The 27,192-nt window shown below is 39.7% G+C and overlaps 1 protein-coding gene across 1 annotated transcript; it reads left to right on the top strand.

Moving 5' to 3' along the window:
• Positions 1-26,254, top strand: Ifi44l (interferon induced protein 44 like). Its single transcript, XM_029474785.1, is given in 11 exon segments — positions 1-13; positions 13,832-13,905; positions 17,791-18,278; positions 18,946-18,994; positions 19,498-19,559; positions 19,562-19,619; positions 19,621-19,693; positions 20,407-20,559; positions 22,191-22,362; positions 23,531-23,631; positions 25,181-26,254. Coding segments are annotated over 9 exon segments (1,341 nt in total). The 5' UTR covers positions 1-13; positions 13,832-13,905; positions 17,791-17,800; the 3' UTR covers positions 25,376-26,254.
• The last annotated feature ends 938 nt before the right edge of the window (positions 26,255-27,192 follow it).

Raw genomic sequence — 27,192 nt, 5'->3', positions numbered from 1 at the left:
CCAAGACACGGAAGTGAGTATTTACCACTCTGGCTGCACATGCGCTGTCCCATGATCCTGCTCTCTGCCTTTGTTTCTGCCTCTGAGCCCAGCTCCCTTCTCCTCCGGTTTCTCCCTACTGTCCCATTTCACATTTTGACAAAAATTACCATGTGGAGCTTTGTACTTTTCGTTATATAAGAACATGAAGTTGTGCGGGGCATGAGACTAGTTGCCTTCTAGTTCCCGAACTGGTTTGGTGATGAAGATTTGACTCGACTTCAGAGATTAGTGGAGAAAACAAATATAAAGAGGCAAACATTGGCCATTTACCATTAAAGCTTAAGGATTCTTTGTGCGTGTGTGGGGGGAGGCGTTGAAAGTATTTATTTATTTATTTATTTATTTATTTATTTATTTATAGCTTCTGGAACTGCATTTATTTTTTCTTTTCTTTCTTTCTTTCTTTTTTAATGGTTATTTTATTTATTTACATTTCAAATGTTGTCCCCCTTCCTGGTTTCCCCTCTGCAAACACCCTATCACATCCCCTCTCCCCCTGCCTCTATGAGGGTACTTCCCCTGCCTCTATGAGGGTGCTCCCTCTCTTACTCACCCACTTCTATCTCACCGCTCTAGCATCCCCCTACACTGGGGCATCAAGCCTCCACAGGACCAAGGCCCTCCCCTCCCATCGATGTCTGACAAGGCCATCCTCTGCTACATTTGCAGCTGGAGCCATGAGTCCTTTCATGTGTACTCTTTGGTTGGTGGTTTAGTCCCTGGGAGCTCTGGGTGCTCTGGTTGGTTGATATTGTTGTTCTTCCTAAGGGGTTGCAATCCCCCTCAGTTCCTTCAGTCCTTCCCCTAACTCCTCCACTGGGGTCCCCGTGCTCAGTTGGATGGTTGGCTGTGAGCATCCATCTCTGTATTGATCAGGTGCTGGCAGAGCTTCTCAGGGGACAGCTATATCAGGCTCCTGTTAGCAAGCGCTTCTTGGCATCAGCAATAGTGTCTGGGATTTGGTGTCTGCAGATGGAATGGATTTGCAGTTTAAAACTAATTGTTTATTCCTGCTGTTCTCAAACAGTGTCACTTTCCAGTCCTGGGTGGCTTCGAACTCCCTGCATGGATTAGGCTGGTTTATCTTTCTACCTGCCCCACCCTCCAGTGTGAGTGGCAACCCAGCAAGCAGGGCTGGGCCACCACATTTGGCCACTTGTTACTGTTTTGTAATGGTGTCATTTCATTTGTGTATCCTCTGCACCGTGAATGTGTTTTATGGAATTATTAGTTGTGGTTCAGGAGTTCAAAACAGATAAGACTCCAGTCCTGGATTCATGGCCATCTCTGGGGACTGAAATGAGATGGACAGAGATTTGCAGAAGTGAATCTGTCCTCTGCTGAAAGCAGAGGTCTGGGGGATGTAGTTGTGAGTAGAGGGATACAATTCTGCCTTTGGGACAAGCTGGCATTTTCACAAAGCAGCTCACTGGGGTCCGGAAGAAACAAAGATGAGACACCAGGAAAGAGATCTTCCCACAGGGAGCTTCATTCAGCTACCTTGTGTCTGCTAACACCCCACCTTGTATGTTAAAGATGCTTTTCTTGGTCTCCCTGATAAATCTCATTTGTCTCCAATGTCCCTTTGATTCATTAGATGGTTCATAAAATACAGTTAGTTTCTTTAGCAAAAATTTAGTCTGTACTTTTTCCTGTTCCAATCCCATATACAAATGGCTGACACATTTTGCTTATGTCCAAAGTATTTTTTTTGGTGAGTTTTCACTTGTTTTTATCCTTACTCTCATAACCCTTGACAAACCCGTATCAGAGCCCACTTGAACTGCCACCCAGTTTTGCCAACCTCCTACTTTCGACCCACCTTCTTCCAGCAGCCACAGTGTCGCCTTTAACAGAAAAACCACAGCAAGCAATTCATCCAACTGGAATTAAGCACAAATTCCCTGTTGCGGCCTGCAAGCCCCATCTGGTCCGGGTTACTGTGTTTTTCTACCTTTCTGTCTACATTAGATGCTCTCCATATCACTTTCTTTCTTGCTTGTTGCTGCCTCAGAAATCGATTGCTTTCCCCTGAAACTTTTTTTCTTGGCTTATTTCCATAGTTTCTCACTGTTGAAGTCCTAACTCAAGTGCTTCTTTCTCAAAGAGATCACCCTGAACAATCTTAACCAAAGATGTATTTCTCATTATAACCACACAGCCGAATAAGCTTGCTTTTACTGATTTAACAGGCCTGTTTGCTATGTGAAATTATCATTTTATTCTGCTATTGCAAAGAAAATTTCATGAAAGCCAGACTTTCATAATCAACCCTTGTCCACTCCGTGTCTTATTGAGGCCTGCACACCATGCTGGCATTCCTAATTTGTTTGCTGAATTGGTGAAAGAACTAACGAGCTTAAGTTGAAAGTTGTGATCCTTATTTCATCAAATTAGTTGAAGCCAGGTTTTGGCCAAATGGATGAACTCTCTTTGTCAGCAGATTTTACTAGACCCAAAAGCAGGTGGCACTGCAGAGACCTCAAGTGTACATTGCAGGAAAAACAAAAGCGTTCTAAAATATACTTGGACAAAATGAGGAAAAGTAAGTCTACCTTATACCTGTTTGGATTTAGGTCTCTCTATTGAATGCATTGTTCCACCAAGTTGAACTGGTGAACGCTGTTGAAGTTTTATTGTGTACTAGTAAAGTTATGGCCTGGAAAACACTCAGTTCATTTATACATAACTCAAGACCTAGGGGGAACTAGCTTAGTAAGAGTCAGGGTAAAACTATTGTGATAGGTAGGAGTTGTCTAACTCTATCAGAACGTTAATAAATAGAAATTAGCAGTGCAGCCTTTATAAATGGTTTAAATGTGGCAACACTTAGCCACTAGCACCCATCTGTGTCTTTTTCCTATCAGGTCAAGAATAGTCTGAGGTATGATGTAAGCAATGAAAACACTTCCTTTGCTTAACAGAAGTTCATACTCTGTCAAAAACAGAGACACTGGATTCTAAGAGTCAGAGCAAACATAGAGACCATAAATTAAATGGGAGATTATAGTATTAAACTAAGATGAACTTTCTAGCAATAAGAAAACAGGTTTTGGAGAAATATGTGACAGTACCTGCTAAATGGTCACCTTTGGGATAATTGTGGGCAAGTGTTATATTTCGTTTTGTGTTGGTTCTATCATATAGATGACAGTTTCAGCAGAGTGGCCTTGTCAGGTTATCAGTCAATGATAAGCCAACAAAATACACCCAAATATCCAGAGAAACATCTAGAGACAAGTTCTAATCATAGGCAGTGGAATGTAGCAAGGGAACCCCCTTGTGGCAAGACTGCATTCCTCTCAAGTAAAAGCCAGAGCAGAAGTCTGCTGTGTTTTTATCTTAGTTATACCAGGTATACATGACTTGTGAGCTAATTGCCCATATTCATTCACTCAGTGTGATCCTAGTTGGTTGTGGTGGCTTTTACTTACTCTCCTTTGAGGAACAGTTTATTGGTGATTAAGGCACAGAAAAGCATGAGTGCCAGTCGTTCAGATCAATGAGCTGCTGTGAGTTGCATATACCTACGTAAGTGGAGCCTCCCTCCATCAAGAATCAGAATGTCACTAGTATTTGGAACATCCTCTGATTCCTACTCCAGCCACTGTCTTGCAAAGGCAGTCACTGACCCCGTTATAAACCCAGAGGTAGGCTTTGAGTGACAGTAGCATGTCACTTGTACTTTCCTAAAGATGTCTGTGAGGTTTGTTTGTACACATTGTCTGTGGTTCACTCACTCTTATGGCACTACAGTATTGCATTTTGTGAACACAAAAATATTTATTTCATCGATAATGGGTAATTTATACGTTTTTCAGTTTGTGGTTCTTTCACAATTTCATACATGAACACTGTGGATTTTAATCCATCTCTTCCCTCCCATTACCCTCTTAAACCTACCAACATCTCTCCACTATAGACGTCTTTCCCTAAGTTTTGATTTTTAGTGTTCCACAAGTAAAATCAGGGCTGTCTGTGTGATCCTGAGTTCAGAACTAACCACCAGGGCCTGGTGGCCTCACAGTAGGTACACACTGTATACCATAGTACCCCTCCCTAGAATCTGTTGGTTGCCAAAAGATCAGCTATACGTGATAGGGCCAGTATAGACAGCTGTTAGGAGGGCCTGACATCTGTAGATCCATTGCTGGTATGCACAGCTGCTGGGAGTTCTCGGCTTCCACGGACATTTTGTGCATGTCCTGTGATGAACATGTATATTACTTTGCTTGAAAATGAAGAGAATTTATGGCTCATTATGGGAATATATATTCATTCATGTAACAGTCATAATGACATGGGCCACCCGTTTACAAAAATCACACACATTTATACTTTAAGAGCAATATCATGCTAGGTTCTACCTAAAACTTGGCTGGCCTTTCTGACTTTTAAGTGATCATCATTGTTGACTTTTTCAGTTAGCACGCAAGTCATGTGCTTCATGCTGACATTTTCATAATATGTCCCATTATGCTTCATTTTTATCTACTGCCAATAGTCCTTCTGTGAAAGATACATAATTCTACTTCATTGGTACTCACCTGCCAATTTTCCTTCTCTGTATTCCTACTCCCAACTTGCTGATTCCTTCTTCCCAGTCTTCATGCATGTCACACACACTACCCTGTCCTCCTCTTCCCTGCCATTAAATCTCATGTCCTCCTTAGTAGTACCTTTTCTAGTTCTTATGTCCCACATATTGTAAGGTGTGGATTTACATGTAGATCCTACAGATGAGGGAAAACACATTACATTTGTCTTACAGAGTCTGTCTTATTTTGCTTAACATGATGACCCCCAGTTCCATTCATTTCCTATAAATGCCATATTTTCATCCCCCTAGGTAAGGCTCTGCTGTGTGTGTGACCACATTGTCTTCATCACTCTTCTGTTACTAGACCTCTTGGCGGGTTCCATATCCTGGCTTTTGTGCACTGTGTGGCTCTGTGCATGGATGCACACATATCCCAGTGCTGGGCTGATTTAGAATCCTATGGGTGTATACCAATGTGCTTTATTTTCTTGATAATAAACCTTCTGGCTGATGTGAGGGATAATCTTCTTGTAGTTTTAATTAGCATCTCTTTGACAGCTAACGATGTTGAACAACTTCAAATACTCACTGGTCATGTGTACTTTTTTTTCCTCTGAGAACTATTCATTAGGTCACTTCCTGATTGAATGTTTTTTGTGCAGATATTTAGTTTTTCTAGTTCTTTATTCTAGATAAATCTCCTGTTGTATATATATTTGGAAGAGAGAATTTTTTCCATCCAGTAGGTTGACCTCACTTTGTTTATTTTCTTTGCTGTGCTGAAGCATGTGAATTTCAACTGGTATCAACTGTCAAATCATGATCTTATTGGAGCTCCTTCCAGAGAGTCCTTGGTTGCCTGTGAATGCATCTTCATGTGCTTTGCCTGTGGCTTTCTGTCCTGGTTTCAAAGCTTTGTGTCTTATACTAAATCTCCGAATTGCTGACCAGACTCAGAGCTATAGTTCTGTTTTCTGGCTACATCTGTATTCGGACTCTCAGCATGGTTGGGCTGGGGGCTCTCTGTTGCCTCTATTTTAAGAACATTCTTGCCAAAAATTAGGTGACTGTGGGTCCAATGATCTATTGATCAGTGTGTCTGCTTTTGAACCAGTCCCAGCCATTTTAATGCTATGGATCTGTAGCAAAACCAGAAACCTGGTATTAATATCTCTAATGTTGTTCCTTCTGCTTCAGCCACTTTTGCTACTTGAGGTCTTTTGTGCTTCTCTGTGAAATTTAAGATTGTTTTCTCTAGTTCTGTGAGGAGCACCATTGCTATTTTGATGAAGATTGCAACAAGCCCCAGATCTTTCTTGGTAATACAGTCTTTTCCTCAATTTTAACTCTTCCCTCCCCCAACCCCCACCCCTGAGCCTGAGACCATCCAGTTTCTTCCACAGTGTTTTAAAGTTTTCATAGTAGTGAGCGTTCCTCCCCTTGTAGGTCTATCTCTAGTTATATATTTGAAGCTTGGTGAGCTTCAAACTAAGCCCCATTTCTATTTGTTGAACGTCTTTATCAGACCTTAGTGGAATCTTTAATATCTTTAGAGTGTAGGATAATATCCTATGAAATCATGTGATTATTGTAATGAATCAGAAATGTTCCTTGATGAAGCTCACTGTAACATTTGGAACACAAGGGGCATATTTCAACCTAGTATACTTAAGATACCCATAGTTAACATTATTCTATATAACATTATACTGGATATTAACTTTATATTATATATTAGGAAAGACTGAGAGCACTTCTCTAAAGTTAGGGATGGAAAAATACCGTTATTAAGTGTGGTGCTTAAAGTCCTAAGTGGAATGATAATACAGGAAGAATAAGAGGATACAGCTGGGTAAGGAGGAAGTCAGATTCCAGGCCCTCGCCATTTGAGTCAGCTGTATTGTGTAGTGGTATCTCATTGTGGGCTAGTTTTCATTTTCTTGGCAATTAATGGAGTTGAGTTCATTTGCATATGCTCACCTGTCAGCTAGGAAGGACCATCTTTTCTATATGTTGGTTTATAGGTGTCCACTAAGTATTCTCCCTGGAAATGCTTCGTGCCACATCAGTTAATCAGTGGAGTGGGGTACACTACTCACATGTGGAGATGACAGATTCAGTATCTAGTGGGGGTCTGCTGCTGGCTCACAGCTGGCACCTCATAGCTCTCTTCATGTGTTGGCAACGGAAGCAGCTCTTTGGAGCCTCTTTCATAAGGGAAACAATCTCATTCATGAGGCTGCACCTCTAAATGTTATCACACTGGGGATTAGCTTTCACTGTAGTAACTGACAGGGTCAAGTTAACCATGGCACTTGGGTTCATGACCATTTTATAACAGTTGTTTTTCCAGTTCTCCTCCTTTTCCTCTTTCTCACCTCCTCCTCTCTCCTTCATCCTCCTCCCCTATCTCCTCTTTTCCATTCTCTTTCCTCTTCTCTTTCCCTCCTCCTCCCCATTTCTTCCCTTCATGCCCCTCTCCCTTCTTTCCCCCTCCCTTTTGCCATTCTTCTGTCTTTCTTCTCCTCTTCCCCATCATCTTCTCTTTCTCTTCTCTTCTCCCTCCCTCATCTCTTCCCCCTTCCATTCTTCCTCTTCCTTATTAATATTATTGTCTTTTTCTATCTCTAGTTATAAATTTATTGTCTTTCAACTCCATACTTTTTTCATTGCTGAAGCTTTAAAATGGGTTTCGTTTCTTTACCTATGTGTAGTCTTCACGACTCACATGAAGTTAAGCCTTGCCAGCAGAGGGCAGTGGAGAGAAGCTGCAAGGGACAGCTTCTTGGGTAACAGACTCCACAGCACGTGTGGTCTAGCCCCGCAGCCTGTACAGCTATGTAAGACTTTGCGGTTGCAATTGCTGTATTAGTGGTATTTTACTATCACAGTGTCTTACGTCAAAGCTCTACATCTTGCTGACCAAATTTATTACTATGAGATTTTTCTAACACCAAATTTTAATTAATTTCCTGCAACATTTTATAGACCTTTTGCTCTTACCAGTAGGATGTATAGTCACGGTAGCTCTGTTGTATCTTACTTTTTTTCCTTCCCCATCCTCTTTAGTGGCTTTTGATATTTATTGACACAGGCTCAATTGCCATCTATAAGGGTTTTACTGCTGTGAACAGACACCATGACCAAGGCAACGCTTATAAGAACATTTAAACGGGCTGGATTACAGGTTCAGAGGTTCAGTCCATTATCATCAAAGTGGGAACATGGCAGCACCCAGGTAGGCATGGTGTAGGGGGAGCCGAGAGTTCTACACCTTCATCTGTAGGTTGCTAAGAGAATATTCACTTCCAGGCAGTTAGGGTGAGAGTCTTATAGCCCACACCCACAGTGACACACCTACTTCAACAGGGCCACACCTTCTAATTGTGCTGCTCTCTCCATCACAATATTCCATATCCTATTTTTGGATCCTTCTTTATCCTGGGTTGATTTTGATTATCTTTTTATTCATAGTTTCAAAACCAAAATATATAATATCAGAGCTATCAAAAAAAAAAAAGATACACTTAAAGAAGCACCATCCATATCTTACTCATAAGTTGTCCTTATTCTTACCCTTCTTTATATATCCTGTTAGTAAACAATCTTTTTAGTGTCTGATATAACATTATAAGTAAAATAATTTTCTTATGTTTAAATATTTAGCTCATTATTTTTTATTGATTTTAAACTCTTTGGACTTATTGACAAACTCAATTTATTTCAAAATAATACTTAGCCTAGGCTCTAGAAGAATCCACATATGAATATTTGAGTCTTTGCATGTGACAAAATATGACATGATATATGCCCAGTAATGATACTTGTAAACATCCATAAAGTAATGTGTTTTATTGAGGAAATATCTACATGGAAATTTACTGATGGTTATTTAAAACATTTTCAGCCTCAGAACAATATAAATGTTCCATTTTATTCTTACCACATACTAGTGACAAATATTTTAGAGTTCCCCTTATTATTTAGCCAAATTCCTTTATAAATAAGAGCCATAACAAAAATGTGGTGGTATAATTTTTCAATGCAGCCCTTGAGCAAGCCTGGAAGTATGTCTTGGGAAGAGTATGAAGAACTACAGAAAAAGAATAAAGAGAAGGAAGGCAGAGGTAACTGTGGCTTCAGCTCCTTTGGCTTAGCAACAGGAATGGGAAATAATTGCCATTTTCAGGGGACTCTAGTCAGCTGCATGGTCATTTCACATAAGACTTGGCATCTCTAGACTTGATGGTCTGGATTTTGAGATGGGAATTCTACCTCACCAATGACTTTATATGTCATTATGTACTGCAATAGTAAGATTCCCAATACTGTGACAAAGTAGGCTAGGAAAGGAACTTGAAGAAAGATTTACTTTGGATCATGGTCCATAATAATCTGTGAGCTTGTGGGGCAGCTGAACTCATGTCAAGGAGAGCATTGTGGAACAGAACTGCTTGTATCATGGTGCCTGAGGAGAGCTGGGGACAAGATAGAGTCTTCCAAGGTCCATTACCAGTGGCCTGCTTCCTCCGTCTACTACTACTTTCTAATAGCATGTTCAGTAAAGAACTCATCTATGGATTCACACATTGATAAAATAAGTACATTTATGATTTTTATAACATTCAAAGTTCTCTACTGCCACAGACCGGACCCAGTTGACCTCTCTCAATCCTTGTGGAATCAGGGTTTCAGACAAATGGGCAAAGAGTTGGCAAGAATTGACAAACAGATGCAGACACAAGGGAGTGCTGAATCTGAATGTATTTTGTCCAAGCAAACACCAGGCTTTTAATACAGAAGAAAAATAAGAAGGCTAGGCGAGTACATCCCTAAGGTACACTGGTTCTTAACACAAAACAAAGAAAATGCATACATAAAAATATTTCAGGAACCAGGCCGTGTTTTCAACTGAGATCAGCTAAACACAGGACCCAGATAAATGCTCTGATGCAATGCTAGTCTATTGATAAGCCCACCACCAGGGGTTCATTAGTAAATACCTGATTATGCTATTCCTCTGGGCCTAGTGAAAAAACCTGCACCAGAGGAATTCCATTCTACTAACCCTCTCATGCGACAACCCACCTATTTCCTAGGCCATTGTATATTCCTGTGTTTGGGTATGACTTGGCTATTGTCCTAAGTAATTACTATCTATGTAAACTAGCCCTGAGCTTTCTACCTTTATTCAAGTAAATTGTAATGCCTGATTATTTTCACTGTCTCTACTAGAAGTGAATTACAATGTTAGTGAATAGGTAACATTCTTATTGAATTCCAAGCTCAGGGTAGGCTTCAAGGACTTTCTAGGAACCAGTGGAGCACTGGCGAAGGGTTAGCTATATGTCAAAATCAATCTTAAAAGGCACTTATAATAAAACAATACTGAAAGAGAGCACACGGATCCATACACCAGACTAATGCGGGAACAGGTTTTGAGTGTTCGGGCTATTGGAATGCCAAGGTTTTAGGAGGCAAAGTTTCCATGAAACTCTGCCTCAGGACTGCTTCCAGGTTTCTAAACCTGTAATGTGAGTCACTACTGGAGTGGATGTAGCACTCTATGTCTGAAGACTGCTGTATCAGGGAATAAGCCTTCAAAACACAAATCTGTAGAGAAAAATTTGATGTATAAGCCCTAACAGGTATCAATTCAGGATTCAAGATATGAGGATATTTTTTAAAAAATCATAAGGATCATTTATAGCTGACTTAAATTCTTTATTTCATTTAACCTTATTCTTAGACACAAATATTCCCTCACCTATCTGAGATATTTTAATGTGCGTAGAATCTATCCATACTTATGTCTCAAATTCTAGCAATGATATGTAAGTATTCAGTAATAGTTTGTTGAGAAAAAAATAGGTACGTGGGTAGATAAATGCATAAGTGAATAGAGAAATATAAAATACTTAGAGAGATTGCTTTGGCCCTCTGATAAAATTCTTCCTCCCAACCTCTTCTCCCCACCTGTGACTCTCATAACCTCCTTTGAGAGAGTTTTGAATACAATAAGATACCAATTCTATGGTTAATATTTTTTATTTTAAGGATGATAAATTGTCTTCCCATGAGCACTTTGAAAAATTACTATTTCTCTAGAAGAGACTCAAAGGAAACCTGATGGGTGCAGCTGATTCTGCAGCTGGCCTTGGAGATGTCTGCTGATGTCAGGTTGGGTGGATATTGGATGAATATGGAGGTCAATTCCAAGGCACTGGGAGCACTATCTTGAGATTAGAATGACTTAGGGTTGATCAGTAAACAGAAAATGGATGACATACCTATATACACACAAGGCTGAGTTCTTCCTATCAACTGAATGAGCTGAGAACCAGATTGCTACACAGTTTCAGAAGGCTACAGTTACTCAACACTTTGAAAATGAGAACCTGGGAGCCTGCGAGTCCCAAGAGACAGGAAGGTAGAGACAGGAAGGCAAGATCAAGGCCAGATTGCTCTATGTAATGACTTTAGGCTGGCATAGCCTTCAGAGTAAAACCCTGTATATAAAAATAAAACAGAATTAAGGGACCCTGAACAGAAAATAGAGTTAGTCACCTGACTCCTTGATTCACAGGGACTGTATGGCAAGTCTAAGATTTTTTAAAGCCTCTAAATTTGTGAAAAAAATTGAAAGCAAGATAAAATTAATGTAATTTTTTCCTAAGACATCTCTTGTTGCAGTTGTATCTTCCACCTGTCTTCTTGACAAATTCAAGTTTAAGAGTTTTAAGACACCCCTAACCTCACTCCTGTGAATTGGATGCTCTCAGTCTCTCTTCAGTGAGTCATTTTATTATGATAGATGACATAAGCGTTAAAATTTGTAGAATAAGTTAAAATGACAACAATCATCAGCCTTACTTTACCTAATCCTCCTATTTGATTTTGGCTATCACAGATTCTTCTATTTGATTCCAGTCTTAATTACTAACTGCAACTCTCTAACCGTACACCATAGTGCACATAATGATATACAAACTACAGGATGGCAAAGGAAGGCTTAAAGAGAGAAGTTCTCAAGTCTTCCTAGAGAGCCAATACAGATGCAAGGAGTTGCTGCAGGGGCTTGCATAAGATATTTACATAAGGAATAAAGTCACAGAAGGGTCAGAACAATGAGCTGCAAATCATGTCCAGACGTCATACTGAGCTCAGGGTATCATTGTTTGTCATTCTCATGATGCACTCTGAGAAATGGCCTGTGGCTAGTTAGGTGCCTCCAAATCCTAGTGTTGGACAGCACTTCTTTTATACAAGGCAGATGGTGCAGTAGCATCATGGGGTGTCTGGTGTATTTGCTAAACACATGGACTTGCTGTCTCAGATACTTCATATGTTCTTGTTTTCCTGATTAAATTTGTTTTTGCATAAGGCAGTTATTCATCAGTGTCTTGGCTAGTTTGATGCCAACTTGACACAAGCTAGAGGGAACCTAAACTGAGAAAATGCCCATAAGATCCAGATAGGACATTGTCTTAACTTGTGATTGATAGGGAGGGCACAGCTGATAGGGTGATGCTACCCCTGGGTTGGTGGTCCTGGGTTCTATAAGAAAGCAGGCTGAGCAAGCCATGAGGAACAAGCCAATATGCAGCACTTCTCCATGGCCTCTGCATCAGCTCCTGTCTCCAGGTTCCTGCCCTGTTAAAGTTTCTGTCCTAACTTCCTTTAATGATGGACTATGATATGGAAGTGTAAAGTATCAAATAAACCCTTTCCTACCCAACTTGCTTTTAATCATGGTGTTTCATCACACCAACAGAAGTCCTGACTAAGACAATTAGTCTGACCGGGCAGTGGTGGTGCACACCTTTAATCCCAGCACTTGGGAGGCAGAGGCAGGAAGATTTCTGAGTTCAAGGACAGCCTGGTCTACAGAGTGAGTTCCAGGACAGCCAGGGTTATATACAGAAACCTTGCCTCAAAAAACAAAACAAAACAAACAAACAAAAAACAAAACAAAAAGACAATTAGTCTGTATCTCCTGGTTTGTTCTAGCCATTCTTCTCTTATACGTTACCTCCTGAGCACAGTTTCCCTCCTTCCACTCTCCTCAGTCCCACCTCCACTCCCCTCTCCCCGGATCCACTCCTCAATTTCCCTTGAGAGAAGAACAGGCCTCCTAGGAATATCAGCTGAACACAGCATAATGAGTTTCAATAAGACAAGGCAAAAGCCATATCAAGGATGGATGAGGCTTTAAGTTGCATGGGAAGGAGTCATTTTGTATTAGCACTGCTGTTTTATGGGGTGGAAGAGAAGCTACTGTTTTACATAACCACAAGCCCTCTAATCACATTCTGTTCTAGATAGACTGACACACTTGCTTGGGAGGCACAGAGAAGGACTTCTGCCTCTCACTTCGCTTACTTTTCTTCACTTCATGCCTCAGCTTGAAGTCTGATTTGCAGGGAGACCTTTCACAAATGGACCTGATGGAATGAGGCCACAGTACTCTTAGATCTCTGAAATCTACCTCCTCTTCTTTTGTTCCTTAGCAACAGTCACGTGTATAATTGCCTGCATATTTGTCTGTCTCCCTGAGCATACTGTAACCTAACTTCTAATTGTCTAGTTGAGCCTCTCTCTCCCCAGGTCGAGAGCAGTGCTGGCGTGTGAATGAGTAAACAGGAAGAGAAGTGTGAGGTCCTGCTTGGAGTCAGAAAGAGAAGGACCATCGTGTTCTGTGCCAAAGGAGGGGTCTAGGTTCAAGTAGCCCCATCTGTGCACCTAAGGAAAGGGAAATTTCTGGTTTGTGTCATGTGATGCAGACTCATGTGCTGTTTTGCTGAAGCAGACCGGTGAGAGGACATGCGATATTTGGGGAGAGTACAAGTGGTACTCAACTGACAGTGGTGGGCACTTGTATAGGTAGCTTTGTGATTCTTGTTACTGCTGGATCCTGACCCGTTGCTGATTTATGTTTGGGGACACTTTTGAAATGGACTGTTGGTGACCTGAAACTACTAAACTAGACTGGTGGTATCCTGACAGCAATGATTGAAACCACCCCAAAGAACTCCTAAACAGGTCTACATCCTCTTGTTGTATGTACCATCTTTTCCCCCCTACCTTTGCATGGTTGGCTAGAAGTGAGGTTAAAGCATTTGAGAACCCTTATTAAAGTAGGTTTTGAAAAAAATCTAAGCCCACAACCTAACTTCTAATTTGCTTGATGTTTTCAAGAGTATTTTGAACTCCAAGAAGCAGCTACTAACATGTGTGGAGCTTTTCTAGGAAGAACAATTAAAGAAAGCATTGGCGATACAGGACCAAGGACATAGGCAACATTACAGGAAGGACTTCTTAAGGTAAGTTTTTAACGAGTCATTGTCATTTTACACATGCCTTCATGTGGCTAGACTCAAGGATAGTTTTATTTTCTGCTTGGCTTCCTCTTTCTCATCCAGTTTCTTCCAGTGAGGAAAACGAAAGTTAATTAAGGGTAATTGGTGTGCAGCCAACTAAACACAGAACAGAGCATTTCCTGTTATGAATTTCAGTTTGGTTTCTTTTTGTAACTCTGGAATGGAAAGCAAAGAGCTTTCCATTCTCCAACTGCTCCGCAACCCAGAAAAAAAGGAGTTCTCTACTGAAGTTATCCTCTAGTTCAGTCTGCTCCAGGACACAGCAGCAGTATCCTCTAGTTCAGTCTGCTCCGGGTCACAGCAGCTGGTAAGCACTTCCACCTTCCACTGGCCTTCAGATCTGCTAAGTTCTCTTTGATCTTCTGGGTGAAGCTAGCAGGGCGACCAAACGGCTCTCCTTTCTGCTCTTTGTGTAATGAAAATGGGCACACTGCTAGCTACAGGAAGAGTGAGCTCTCGAACAGTCTCCAACATTTCTATAACATTTCAACTATGATTTGCTTCATTTAGTCAGATTCCCTTTGGAAGAAAGGTATTCCTTGGAAAGTAGAAGCCATCTCTGAGTCTCTCCTCTGTTCTCTTCTTTACTTCCTTCACAGATGTCTGCACAGATCATTGGCCTACTTATTTCTGTGCATCTTCTGTGTGTATAGTGTATGAGTGCAATCTCTGATATTGCTTTATGTTAACACTTTATAGAGATGACACCAGACTTAGCTTTTCATGCTTAGTTTGCCTTTTAAATTAAAAGAATTTTTTTGACCTTTACCTATGTTTATAAAAAATAGAGCTAATCCATTCACGTTAACTGCTATTGATTTCCTGTGTAGATGTGCCAAAACGTGACTAAATGACCAATGCATGTATTCATAAACAGTGCAGGTCTGACTGTACTTTCTACTGAACTCTATATGGCCATAAGGACAATCACAACCATTTTGTTTAAAGTATTTATGTATCTCATGGTTACGAATCTGTGCTAAATGTTCATGTGTGTACCCCATACATACAGTAGAGCACACAGGAGGGCATCAGGCCCCCTGAAATGGGGGTTTCACGGAGTTGTGAGGGAGTTGGGAACTGAACCCTGGTTCTCTAGAATAAAGTAGCAAGTTCTCTCAATTGTCGAGCCATCTATCCAGCCCCCAATACTAATGTTTCAGGGTATCTGTGTATGGGCCAACTGTTGGCACTGATAGACGTTTATTCCTTGTGACATGTATCAGGCACAGTGTCATGCTACCGAATGTCTATCCCTCTCTCTGTGCTTATCACTACCTCTTTGAATTGGCTCTTCACATTCATGGGCAACTTTTCTTCTGTGTGGTTCGTGGTTTTGATTATTCCTCTGTAGAATACCTTTGTAGAATATCATTATAATTCCCTAACTAGTTTTTATTTTCTCTTGTTATAGGACAATTATCTGTTTTCAAAGTCAATTTGATCTTTCTTTATAGTTTATATCTTTAGTGTCTTATTTCAGAAATTCAGTAATTAGGATGCCATATAATAACCTACACTCTAAATTCCATTTATCTGCATGCAACAAGATTAAAGCTATTGAAAGAGAAAGCAAGTCCTGTATGCCTCTAGTCCATTCATATGTCTTCTCTGGATCTCCACAGAATTTCAACACGGGGAATGTGTGTGTGTGTGTTGTGTGGGTGTGCATGCCTTTGTGTGTGCAGGTACATATATACCATAGTATTTGTGGAGTTCAGATTACAAGCTGTTGTGTCTGGACTTGCCTTCCATTTTGTTTGAAGAAGGTCTCTTGTGCACTGCTGCATATAGCAGGTTACCCAGCCCACATGCTTCTCCCTGACCCACATGCTTTTACCAGCTTCACCCACAAGTTTTAGGGGATTTTCCCATTTTGGATACTTCTTAGCAATAGGAATTCTGGTTTTCTAGATATGCACTACTGTGCCTGGCTTTGCATTAGCTTTGAGAATTTGTACTCCAACCCTTGTACTTGCATGACAAATACTTTTCTCACTGAAGCATCTCCCAGCCTCTCAAATACCTCTCTGAAGTTGACACATACTACTCAGGGAAGTGTTATTCTAAATGTCTAATTTACCTTTCTCTGCTAACTCTTTTGAATCTCAGACAGTAATATAATTATTGCCTTTGAAGTATTTTTCATACTTTAAAAACAGTTTATTAAATTTTAAATTTTTATTTTTATTCCACTAACTAGGCTGATGGCTGTGAGGTTAGCTGTCATTGTAGGACTTGTGCTTCTATTGAATGCTTTCTTATTTCTGATCTTTTCTTTGTGAACTAATTTTTTAAATATAGTTTCATCTCGGTCCTTTAGTTTATGGGTTGGCAAATCATAGTCTATGAGTGATAAAAATGTTTTATTGACATGCATTCATGTTCTTAGAAGAGTTAGCATCCTTTTGTTACTATAATAAAATATCTCAGACCAGCTAACTTCGTAAAGGAAACAGGTTCATTTAGGGTGCAGTTCTAGATATCTGAAAGCTATGCTGTCCAGCTATGGTACATGTCATCTTGTTTGTACTGCTTCAAAGAGGACTGTGTCATGGTGGTACAATACATGTGTGGAAGATATCACATGGCCAAAACAGAAGCCAGAATCCTAGACAGGCTTAAGCTTTTATAATAATTTTCTCATGAAATATGACTAGAGTTCTATAAGCAATACTTAAGTTTTTTTCAAGGGCAAGCTTCTAAATTGAAGTAGATATTTCTCACTAGGCCCTGACTCTTTATTGTTCTGTCTGTCATTATCATATTAAGGGCAAAGCTCCCAACACATGAGTGATCCACACTCAAACCTCAACACGTATTGTCTATAACTGTTGTGATTACTATGCTGATCAAGTCATCAGGGTAGAGTAATATGGGACTTTCTATGAACCCTCCAGCTATAAAAATAATGACATGGAGACTGTATTATTTATAAAAAAAAAAGCATAGGCACTGTAGCTCCGCAGGCACTTAGCTAGCTTATACAAATTAACCCTGACTATACCTAGTCTATGCCTTTCCACACACTCCTTCTTCTTCTGTGTCTCTGGAAAATATTTGAAATCTGCTTCTTTGCTCAGAGACCTTCTCTCTGTCCAGAAGTTCTGCCTTCTACTTCCTGCCCAGCTCCTGGCCATCAGATCTTTATTAAGTCAATCAGAAGGTGAAGGAGGATGGACTTTTACAAAATACTAAGGCAGGTGATGAGCCATAGAAACAATACCAACTCTTGCCAGCCAGTATTCACTCTCTGCTCATCCAGAATTAACAACTGAATAAAACAGACACATTTACACAATGTATAAAAGGTTATCTCAACAGTAGAGACTATGTGATCCACAAATCATAGATACAATGTTTGCTGATTACTAACTTTTATTGGGTATTCTTCTCTAGTCTAGAATTTACTGTCAACCAATGTTAAAATTTATTTATCGATTGATTGATTGATTGACAGACAAGCTTTCCCTGTATAATTCTGGTTGGACTGGAACTCACTATCTAAGTAGCTCAGAGTGGATTGGCACTCACTGTGTATGTAGATCAGACTGGCCTTATACTCACACACATCTACTTACCTCTGCCTCCTGAGTGTTGGGATTAAAGGAGTGCTAACATTTAATGCTATTTATCATTTCAAAAGTATTTATTTTTCATATATAATTGCTGCTCCTTCACTTCTACATATTATATTATTGGTTTCAAATTCCTAATGTGCTTTTATTGGGTCAGAGGTCAATGGAACCCACTGGAACTAAGCAGAAGCTTGCATTTTGAACTGCTCTATTATGCTAGCTCCTCAGCTTCTATTTGTTTTTCTCTCAGTTACAGGAACATGAAAGTGACAACCAGATTGACATGGATAGAAGAGAAGATTCTGGAAAAGCTGCTTGGGAATGCATCGTTGACTCTTCTTTATCAGTCCAGTGCTCATAAAAATTGTGTTTCTGAGATGACTCAGAAATGTTCTCTTCAGGGATCCACAATGACAGTATTTCACCTAAAGAACGATGTTGTTGTGGGTGTTTTTATGCTGGAGAATTTTCCTAGGTTAGTCTCTGAAAAGCCATGTACTTGTGCGTGGTTTTCATTAAAAAGGAATAATAGTTCTGGAATATCAGCTTTGTTTTTGAACACAAAAGTAATAGTTGACTCTGAAGAGCTGATAATTTTCTCACTCGATGGTTTGTCACTCAGTGTGACTCCACTTAGTGGCTGCTCACTTGCTCTAAATGACACAGTAATGAACGGTCTAGAACTCAATCTTGGACATGGCTTTCGATCTGTGGAATGTGAAATCTTTCGAGTTGATGGTATGTACAAAAGGACAATCTGCTTTTATGCTTGGTTCTAGTTTCTGCAGTTTATGTATTATTGTTGGTGTTTAAGGGGAGAGAAATGATAAACCTGTTGTGCACTGAAGACTCGGGCCTACAGACTACTGTGAGCAAAGAGATTTAAGATGTACATGGGTAAAGAGAGAGACAGATGGCCTTGCTGCATCTGCCCCTCTGCTGTACCCTCAAACAAACACATTTTAAATGTGCATTAACTTATATCTTTCCTTGTTCTCTAAAACTGTAAAAATGTTGTAAGAATGCTTCTACACTGGAATGTGGAATTTGGGGTAACAAATCTGTGTTCCCTGGTCATGGTAACTCAATATGTCTCCAGAATAAACTCTCTCTTATTTCCTTAAAACAGAAAGATAGGGCTGAAGATGAAGTTAAGACAGGAGAGAGGAGAGGGAAGCAGGAGGGAAAGAAGGAAGGAGGAAGACAGCAGGGAGTCCAGGAGGGTGAAACCCATTATACAATCACAGAAGTCCATCTTTTCTCCTCTTCCTCTCAGGATGCTGCCAACCTGAACACTTAGTTGAAAAGACCAAGATTAATCAAATAGCCCTGTTTGGGAGGGAGACTTCACCACAGACAGCCAAACAAGTCAGAGAGCTTACTATGATGTGTTTATTTTCTGTAGGCATTAAGAAAAATCCAAGCTTCATAAAGAAGATGGTGACCGCCAAACAGTAAGTTAGGTTCTTGACTTACCTGTTATTCATTTTATTGAGATTAATTGCATTAAGCCCTGACAATGAACTAGTGGGAAAGATTAAAAAAATCATATTACTTGGAATGATAATAGTTGTTGACAGACAATATTCCAGTTTATTATAAAAACACCCCCTTTCTAGTTGATAGATGCAAATATATTTTTACTTCCCTTTAATATATTTTATTCCAAATAATCACTTACTTTAGGTGTTACTATCACTCCAAAATTTGTGTTCGAAAGTTAACAATGTCTTGTTACAGATTAAGATTTTATCCTGCTATGTAAATACAACATATCTAAGTATGAAATATATTACCTGGGGTGTTTATAGTGTTATACTTAATATGTTATAAAGCTACTGTCAAAAGAAGCGTGTAGCTAAACCCTTCCCTAAAATGGAAAAACTGGAAGCTCTATGGTAATTATAGTGCTTTGAGGAAGATCTGCTGTTGCATTTAAGTTCTGCATTCTAAACAGGCACCGAGGAAAATTAATCTCTGCTCTCAGAGCCTACAAGCCTTATAAGGACCTGGTTTCAGAAGTTCGTATTCTCTTGGTGGGCCCAGTAGGCTCAGGAAAGTCGAGCTTTTTCAACTCAGTGAAGTCTGCTTTCCAAGGCCACCTAACTCGCCAGGCCATTGTGGGGTCTGACGAAAGCAGCATCACCAAGCAGGCAAGTTACCTAAGGACTTGTGAAAGTTTGTGATTTGCAGATTGTACTAAGTATATTTGTTCATTTCTTTGTACTTTTTTCTTATACATGACCTTCTTCTTTGTAATCTACAATTAGATGCTAAGTAATTAAATGAAGTAGAAGTAAACATTGCATCATAATTATCTCCATTCAATAATATTATCCAGAGAAGCCCTTTGTTTTAACAGACCCAAGAATTAGTTACAGGAAAACACCTTTTGGCACTTGCTGCAAATACACTATAAGACTATAGCATCTCTTTGTCATTGGTTCTATATTCAAGAGCTCAAAACACTTCTAACACTTCCACAAGTTGCATCTTGTTTCTTGATATGGATTTATTCGACATGTCAGCATAGTCTGTGAAGTCAAGGCAAGATGCTATAAAACATCAAATCTATTTAGTATTAACTGAAATGCTTCGATGTCTAGACTGTGGTGATGTCTTAGATGGGTTCTGAACTTTCTAGTAGAGTGCAGTGTTAGAGCGTCTCCTATTGTGCATGTGGAAGAACTGTGACTACACAGCTTGACGTGGTCGCTCGTGCCTTAACCCCAGCCCTCTGAGGCTGAGGTAGGAGGATCATGCTGGGTGCAGGCCACTCACTGTACTAAAACATAAGCAAATATTCCCTTTTCCTCTTGTTTTGAATGCTAACAAATATACTTTAACACAATATTTTCTTTTACAGTACAGAGTTTATTCTATTAAAGATGGAAAAAGCGGGGAAACACTCCCATTTATGCTGTGTGATTCAATGGGGCTGGAGGAGGGGGAGGAAGCCGGGTTGTGCATAGATGACATTCCTCACATCTTAAAAGGCTGTGTACCAGACAGGTATCAGGTAAGATGTCCTCCACTCCAAGACACTTTAAATTGTCTCATTGCTTTTGACCTTACAAGACCATTTGGGCTGCCACATGTGATTCCAACACTAATATGTGTGTGTGTGTCTGTGTGTGTGTGTCTGTGTGTTCTATGCCATTGATAAATAAAACTAAATGGCAGGATTCGACTTATCTAAATTCCAGGGGAGGTTCACAGGGTGGTTTTGTTTACATGGTTCTTTTCATGTCAACCATGAGCGAAGAAGTCATTTAAGTAGTTAAACCAGTGGCAGTTTAATTTTGTGTATGTTTAGGTGTAGAGAAGATATTAGAGTAATTATCCACCCTCTGTTTGAGTAGTCCATAAGAGTGGGGCAACGCTACCTCATGCCAGGATCTGTATAAATAGGTAATTGTGAAAGAAGTTACATAATGGTTTTTCTAAGCCCTAGATTTTAAACATATGAAATGTAATAATATCACAGCCCATGTCCTAGAATATCTGAGGACAGGAGTAATAAATTGTAAGTGCTCACAGAGTTAACAATGGAGCACCTTACTTTTAGGAGTGGAATATAATTGGCTTCCAATTCTAGACACTGGGCTTCTTTTTTCCTTTCAGTTGAGCTTCACTGAAAAGCTTGATTATGCGATTATTCATTCATTTGAAATTATTTATTAAAAATATAATTTGTTCTAGACATGAAAATTATCACTGAAAAAGATCCACAGTTAATTAAAAGCACAAGAAGCCGGGCGTGGTGGTGCACGCCTTTAATCCCAGCACTCAGGAGGCGGAGGCAGGCAGATTTCTGAGTTCGAGGCCAGCCTGGTCTATAAAGTGAGTTCCAGGACAGCCAGGGCTATACAGAGAAACCCTGTCTCAAAAAACAGCAGCAGCAGCAGCAGCAGCAGCAACAACAACCAACCAAACAAACAAAAAAGCACAGGCATTATTTTCAAGAGACTCACAGTCTAGTTAGGTAAAGGAATTACAAAGTAACAGAGAGGAATAAAGCACAAAGATGGGGAAAGACACATCACTAAGGCTCTCAGGTTTCATAGCAAGGAGCAAGTCAATTCAGTCTTACATTGAACACACACACACACACACACACACACACACACATACACACTACATACTTAAATGTTTGCTATGCTTTGCAGTCTATCTTGATTGTGGTAAGGACACACTAACTTGGAAATTGATATTTCTTTCATTTTACTTTACCTTATTTTGCCTTGAAAAAAATTAAGAAGGAATCCTAGTGTTTAAGTTTAAATGTCATTCATTCTTCTCTGTCTGCCCCTCCCCATCCATGAGGCCATAAAGCAAAATTCTCGAAGAGGAAACCTTCAATCTTAATGGTATTTGCTTCTGGATATTGGAGATTTGAGTTAGAGTTCAAAAGTGGTCTTTGCATTTTCCTTTAACAGTTACAGCGGTTAGTTAATATTTTTTTTTACTATAACAATAAAGCCATTAGTCTTTGAGAAAGCTCTGGTGAGACCTTGGCAACCAGCTGGGAAGAAGCTTTAAGCAACCAGGGAAGAAGCTGGGGAAGGGACTGAGTGGCTGTGCTTTCTGCTGTGCAAACGAAGAAGCAGAGGCTCTGCAAAGTGCGCACCAACTTCTGTTTCTGTACAGTTCAACCCCTGTGAGCCGATGAAGCCGAAGCACTTCCCTCACGCCGCCTCGCCGCCTCTGCAGGACAGGATTCACTGCGTGGCTTTTGTCCTAGACATCAACTCTGTTAATACACTACCTGATAAAATGGTGGCAAAGCTGAAAAAAATTCGCAAAGATGTCGTAGACTGTGGTAAGTGTTGTCTAAACGCTGAAATTTTTGAAATGATTATAATGTCATCGGACGCTACAAAAGGAGCAGTTTAGAGCCATATGCCCTGTGACTTTGGCAAAGGTCCTGAGGCTGGTGGCAAGCACAGAAGGAATCACTGAAAAATTTGCTTAACAGACATATGTTAGCCTTCAGAACTGAAGGCCTAGGCTGTCTATAGGTTTCATCTGTATAATGCTCTTGTGGTTTTTAAAGGGACTCACCTCCTCACAGGAACTAGCCGGTAAGGTTAAAACCAGTTAGACTGTTTTATCATACATAGCAATTCATGAATACATAGCTATGTCTACAACCCAGGATACTGAATCATCTCATGCCTACAAAGATTCCACTCTGACCATTCACCATCCTTAACTACTTGTCACCACATCTTTATGGTTATGTCTTCACATGAGAATATTATATAACTAGGATAATTCATAAGCCATGTTTTGAGAATGGCTGTTTTAACTTGGCCTAACTAACACCCTTTCAAGTTCATGTCAGACCTTCTATGTAGTAACTGTTTACTCTTTGGTTGTTGAGTATATTCTCTGGTATAGGTATACCAGAATGTGTTTACCCATTGTCTAGGTTTTAGATATAATAAAAAATGCTTCTGGACATTAGTGCTTTAATTTTTGGAGAGCATAGATCCCTAAAGGTAAGACTTCTGTGTCAAGAAGAAAGTATATATTAATTTTTAAAAAAAAATCACTAAAATGCTACTCAGAGAAATGACTCCATGTTACATTCCAATTAGGGCTATATGACCAATCCAGGTTTTCTGTATTTTTTCTAATATTTGTCATTATTTTTGTCATTATTAAAATTTACATCTGTAATAGATATGTAGAAACATATTATCATAGTCTTAATTTGCTTTACTTAATTGACTCTTTATTTCAACGGTGCAGTAGCCATATTTCTCACTTTAAAAGCTTACCAAGTTTTCAGATTTACTGTGAGTTTAGATATATCTCAAAGTAAGTTCTCCTTTTAGAAGGAAACAAGCTTTGGAAGAAGATCTCGCTCCATACTGAGATAATTGGGAATAGTTCACATTCAACTTTTCAGAGAACAGTGTTTACACATACATTTAAAAACCATCTTGCCACATTCCTATAACAATGGTGTCTGTTTGATTCAGGTATAGGATATGTAGCCTTGCTTACAAATGTGCAGGAGTATGATGAAGTTCTTGATGACAATTTTGCAAACATGACAGAAACTGTGACTTCTCTAAGCCAGGTAAAACGTGGTGCTTATAACCAGATGATATGGGGATAGAATCACAGCTATGTGCTCACTCATTGTCTTCTCTTTCTCCTCAAGTTTAGTGTGTGTGTGTGTGTGTGTGTGTATGCGTGTGTGCATGTGTGCGCGTGAATGATTATTCATACATGAAATGAGAATTAGGTCAAGGTGGGTTCAGTTCTGCAAGTCTGATGCTCAGAGGCTGATATCAGAGGGTTACAAGTTTAAGGCCTGTGTTGGGCTACATAATAAATTCAAGACCATGTCTCAAAACAAAAAGTAATAAGGAGATGAATACGTAGTTCAATGAGAGGGTACTTGCAAGTGCATTTGAGGCCTTGAATTCAGTCCTAATTAGTACAAGTAACTGGATAGATTGCTAAGTTCAGTCCAGTTTATATATTTGCTTTACAACCATAATTATCCATATTATAATTGTATTCTGAAGAGAATTTATCAACTCATCACCATTTCAGTTTCTGCTGTTAATTGTATTTAATAGTCAGTTAAATTTTTAGTATGATATACTGCTACAGACGAAACTCTATTGGGTTTCTGATCTGTAGGGAACGGGCTTCTGGTTGCAGGTGAGCAAGGGTCAGCGAGAATTGACAAACAGACACAGACACAAGGGAGTGCTGAATCTGAATGTATTTTGTCCAAACAAACACCACACTTTTAATACAGAAGAAAAACAAGAAAGCCAGGTGAACACATCTGCCAAGTTACATTGACACAAAACAAAAAAGAATGCATACATAAAAAGATGGCAGGAGCCAGGCCTTGCTTACCACTGAGAATAGGAACAACCTTTAATTTAAAAGATCAGTTAAACAGAGGGGCTAGGTGAATGCTCTGATGCAATGCTAGTCTATTGTTAAACCCACCACCTGGGGTATTTTAGTAAATACCTGGTTAGGCTATTCCTTTGGGCCTAGTGAAAAAAACCTGCACAAGGGAATTCCATTCTACTAACCCTTTCATGCTACAACCCACCTATTTCCTAGGCCATTATGTATTCCTGTGTTTGGGTATGACTTGGCTATTGTCCTAAGTAATTACTATGCAGACTAGCCTGAGCTTTTCTAGCTCTAGACAAGTAAATAGTAATGCCTGATTATTTTCACTATCTCTACTAGAAGTAAATTTGAGTGTTACTGAATAGGTAACATTCTTACTGAATTCCAAGCTCAGGGTCGGCTTTAAGGACTGCCTGGGACATTGGAACACTGAGGAAGGCTTAGCTATATGTCAAAATCAATCCTAAAAGGCACTTATAATAAAACAATACTGAAAGAGAGCACAGGGATCCATATACCAGACTAACACGGGAACAGGTTTTGAGTGTACGGGCTATTGGAATGCCAAGGTTCCAGGAGTCTGTTTCTGTGAAACTCATTGCCTTGTGACTGCTTCCAGGCTTTTAGGCCTGTAATGCGTGTCACTACTGGGGTGGATGTAGCAATATACTTCATATGTAAACATATGTATGCTTCATAAATATATTTTTACATATCACGCATCCTAAATACATTTTCCACAGGTGCAGAATGTCCAAAAAATGCTAAATATTCCTATAGCCAATATCTTGATGGTCAGCAATTATGCTTCAGAGCGAAGGTTGGAGCCTATGAAGGATATTCTGGTCTTTGCTGCTCTCAGGCAGATGTTGAGGGCTGCGGATGATGCCTTAGAGGATTTGCCTCTTGAGGATACTGGTAACCTGGCTCCTTTCTAAAGCACTGTCTTTTGGGAAACCCTCAGCTGTAGTTCACTAGGGTGTTTGGGGACCATTTTCCCAGCCCTGACATGTATTGTAATATGTGCTAGCTTCTGCTTTTGCTTGCCTTGTTTTGGAGCAATCTGAGGATTGGCACATGCTGCTGTGACATTAGTGTCCCTGGTTTTAGTTTAAACCTGGTTGCCACAAGAAGAGGCATTCTGCTGAAAGCCTTTGTTAATGTTCGCTGTCCTTCAATAATGAGTCACATATTAAAAATGCAAACCCTGAGAAGTGGAGAGAGAAAGGTCCTAGGAAAAATGGGCTTCCATATGCCCACACCATCTACAGTTTTATATGTGGAGGACAGAAGTGTCAGATCCCCCCGGAACTGAAACAGGGGTTCATGAACCATCCAGTGTGTGTACACATATACATGTGTCTTTCTCAAGCTCCTTAGGCAAAACAAATTTGGCTTTGCTTTTCCTTCTCCAGTACATTATACAACTCTATGTACCCGAATTGATTGCACAGTAGTTAGAAAATGATGTAGATGTCTGCTATTCCAAATGGAGCATGAGTTCTTGAGAAACAGGACTGGATTTGCCTTGTAGTCCCAGAGCTCATCACAAGGTCTACTAAGCATTAAGGATCCTCATTATAAGTCCTCTGTACCACTTTCTCTAACAATGATATTTACTTAGATATCCACTCCATATGGATGGGAAGATATGGAGAGTGAGATGCTGGAATGAGGACAAGGAAATAAAGCATGGAGTGAGTTTCACTTGTCTCTGGTTGAAAGCATGAATGTCTCTAAACACATTTAAAGGAATTGAAAAGAGCCAATATTTGTTAACAACTTGATTAATTATAGTAATGTTTTAATTTCATGAAATAAAGTTTCTGCTTGAATGTTTCCATGCTTGATTTTATTTATTTTTTATAAATTTTTATTTATTGGATATTTTATTTATTTACATTTCAAATGTTATCCCCTTTCTTGGTTTCCCCTCCAGAAACCCCTTATCCCATCCTCCCTCCTCCTGCTTCTATGAGAGTGCTCCCCCACCCAACCATCCACTCCTACCTCACCAACCTGGCATTCCCCTACACTGGGGCATCAAGTCTTCACAGGACCAAGGGCCTCCTCTCCCACTGATGCCCGACAAGCCATCCTGCTCCATATGCAGCTGGAACCATGGGTCCTTCCATGTATATACTCTTAATTGACTGAATCTCGAAACATCATAGCTGTGTCTCCAAAGTAGAACTATCAAGAGATGAAATCTATTAGTCACCAAGGAAGGTTGTCATGCAAGTCTTCCAAATGATTCTGAAGTCCCCCTGGTAGCTGTCAAAGTCAGAACTATTGTTAAAGAAAAATAAATCTTAAAATATTTTTCAGCTGTTTTTGTAAATCTTAACTCTTCAATTTTTTAGTTTAAAAATGTTTTTAATATTTCATTATGTCTGTAAATATTTATTACTTTTAATATGTGCATATGTATATGTCTCAGTGGTATGTGCACATGAGTACAGATGTATATGGAGGAAAGAGGTATCAGATACCCCTGGAACAGAGGTCATGAACCATCTGATGTATGTGCAGGGAACTGAAAGTGTCCTCTGCAAAGGCAGTATACATTCTTTTTTAAAAATATTTTTTATTACGTATTTTCCTCAATTACATTTCCAATGCTATCCCAAAAGTCCCCCATACCCTCCCCCCCACTTCCCTACCCACCCATTCCCATTTTTTGGCCCTGGCGTTCCCCTGTACTGGGGCATATAAAGTTTACGTGTCCAATGGGCCTCTCTTTCCAGTGATGGCC

This window comes from Mus caroli, chromosome 3 (genome assembly GCF_900094665.2).
Source record: "Mus caroli chromosome 3, CAROLI_EIJ_v1.1, whole genome shotgun sequence".
In the NCBI taxonomy this organism is placed as follows: domain Eukaryota; kingdom Metazoa; phylum Chordata; class Mammalia; order Rodentia; family Muridae; genus Mus; species Mus caroli.
Note: the sequence above shows the minus strand (reverse complement) of the source record. Positions and strands in the feature narration are given on the sequence as shown.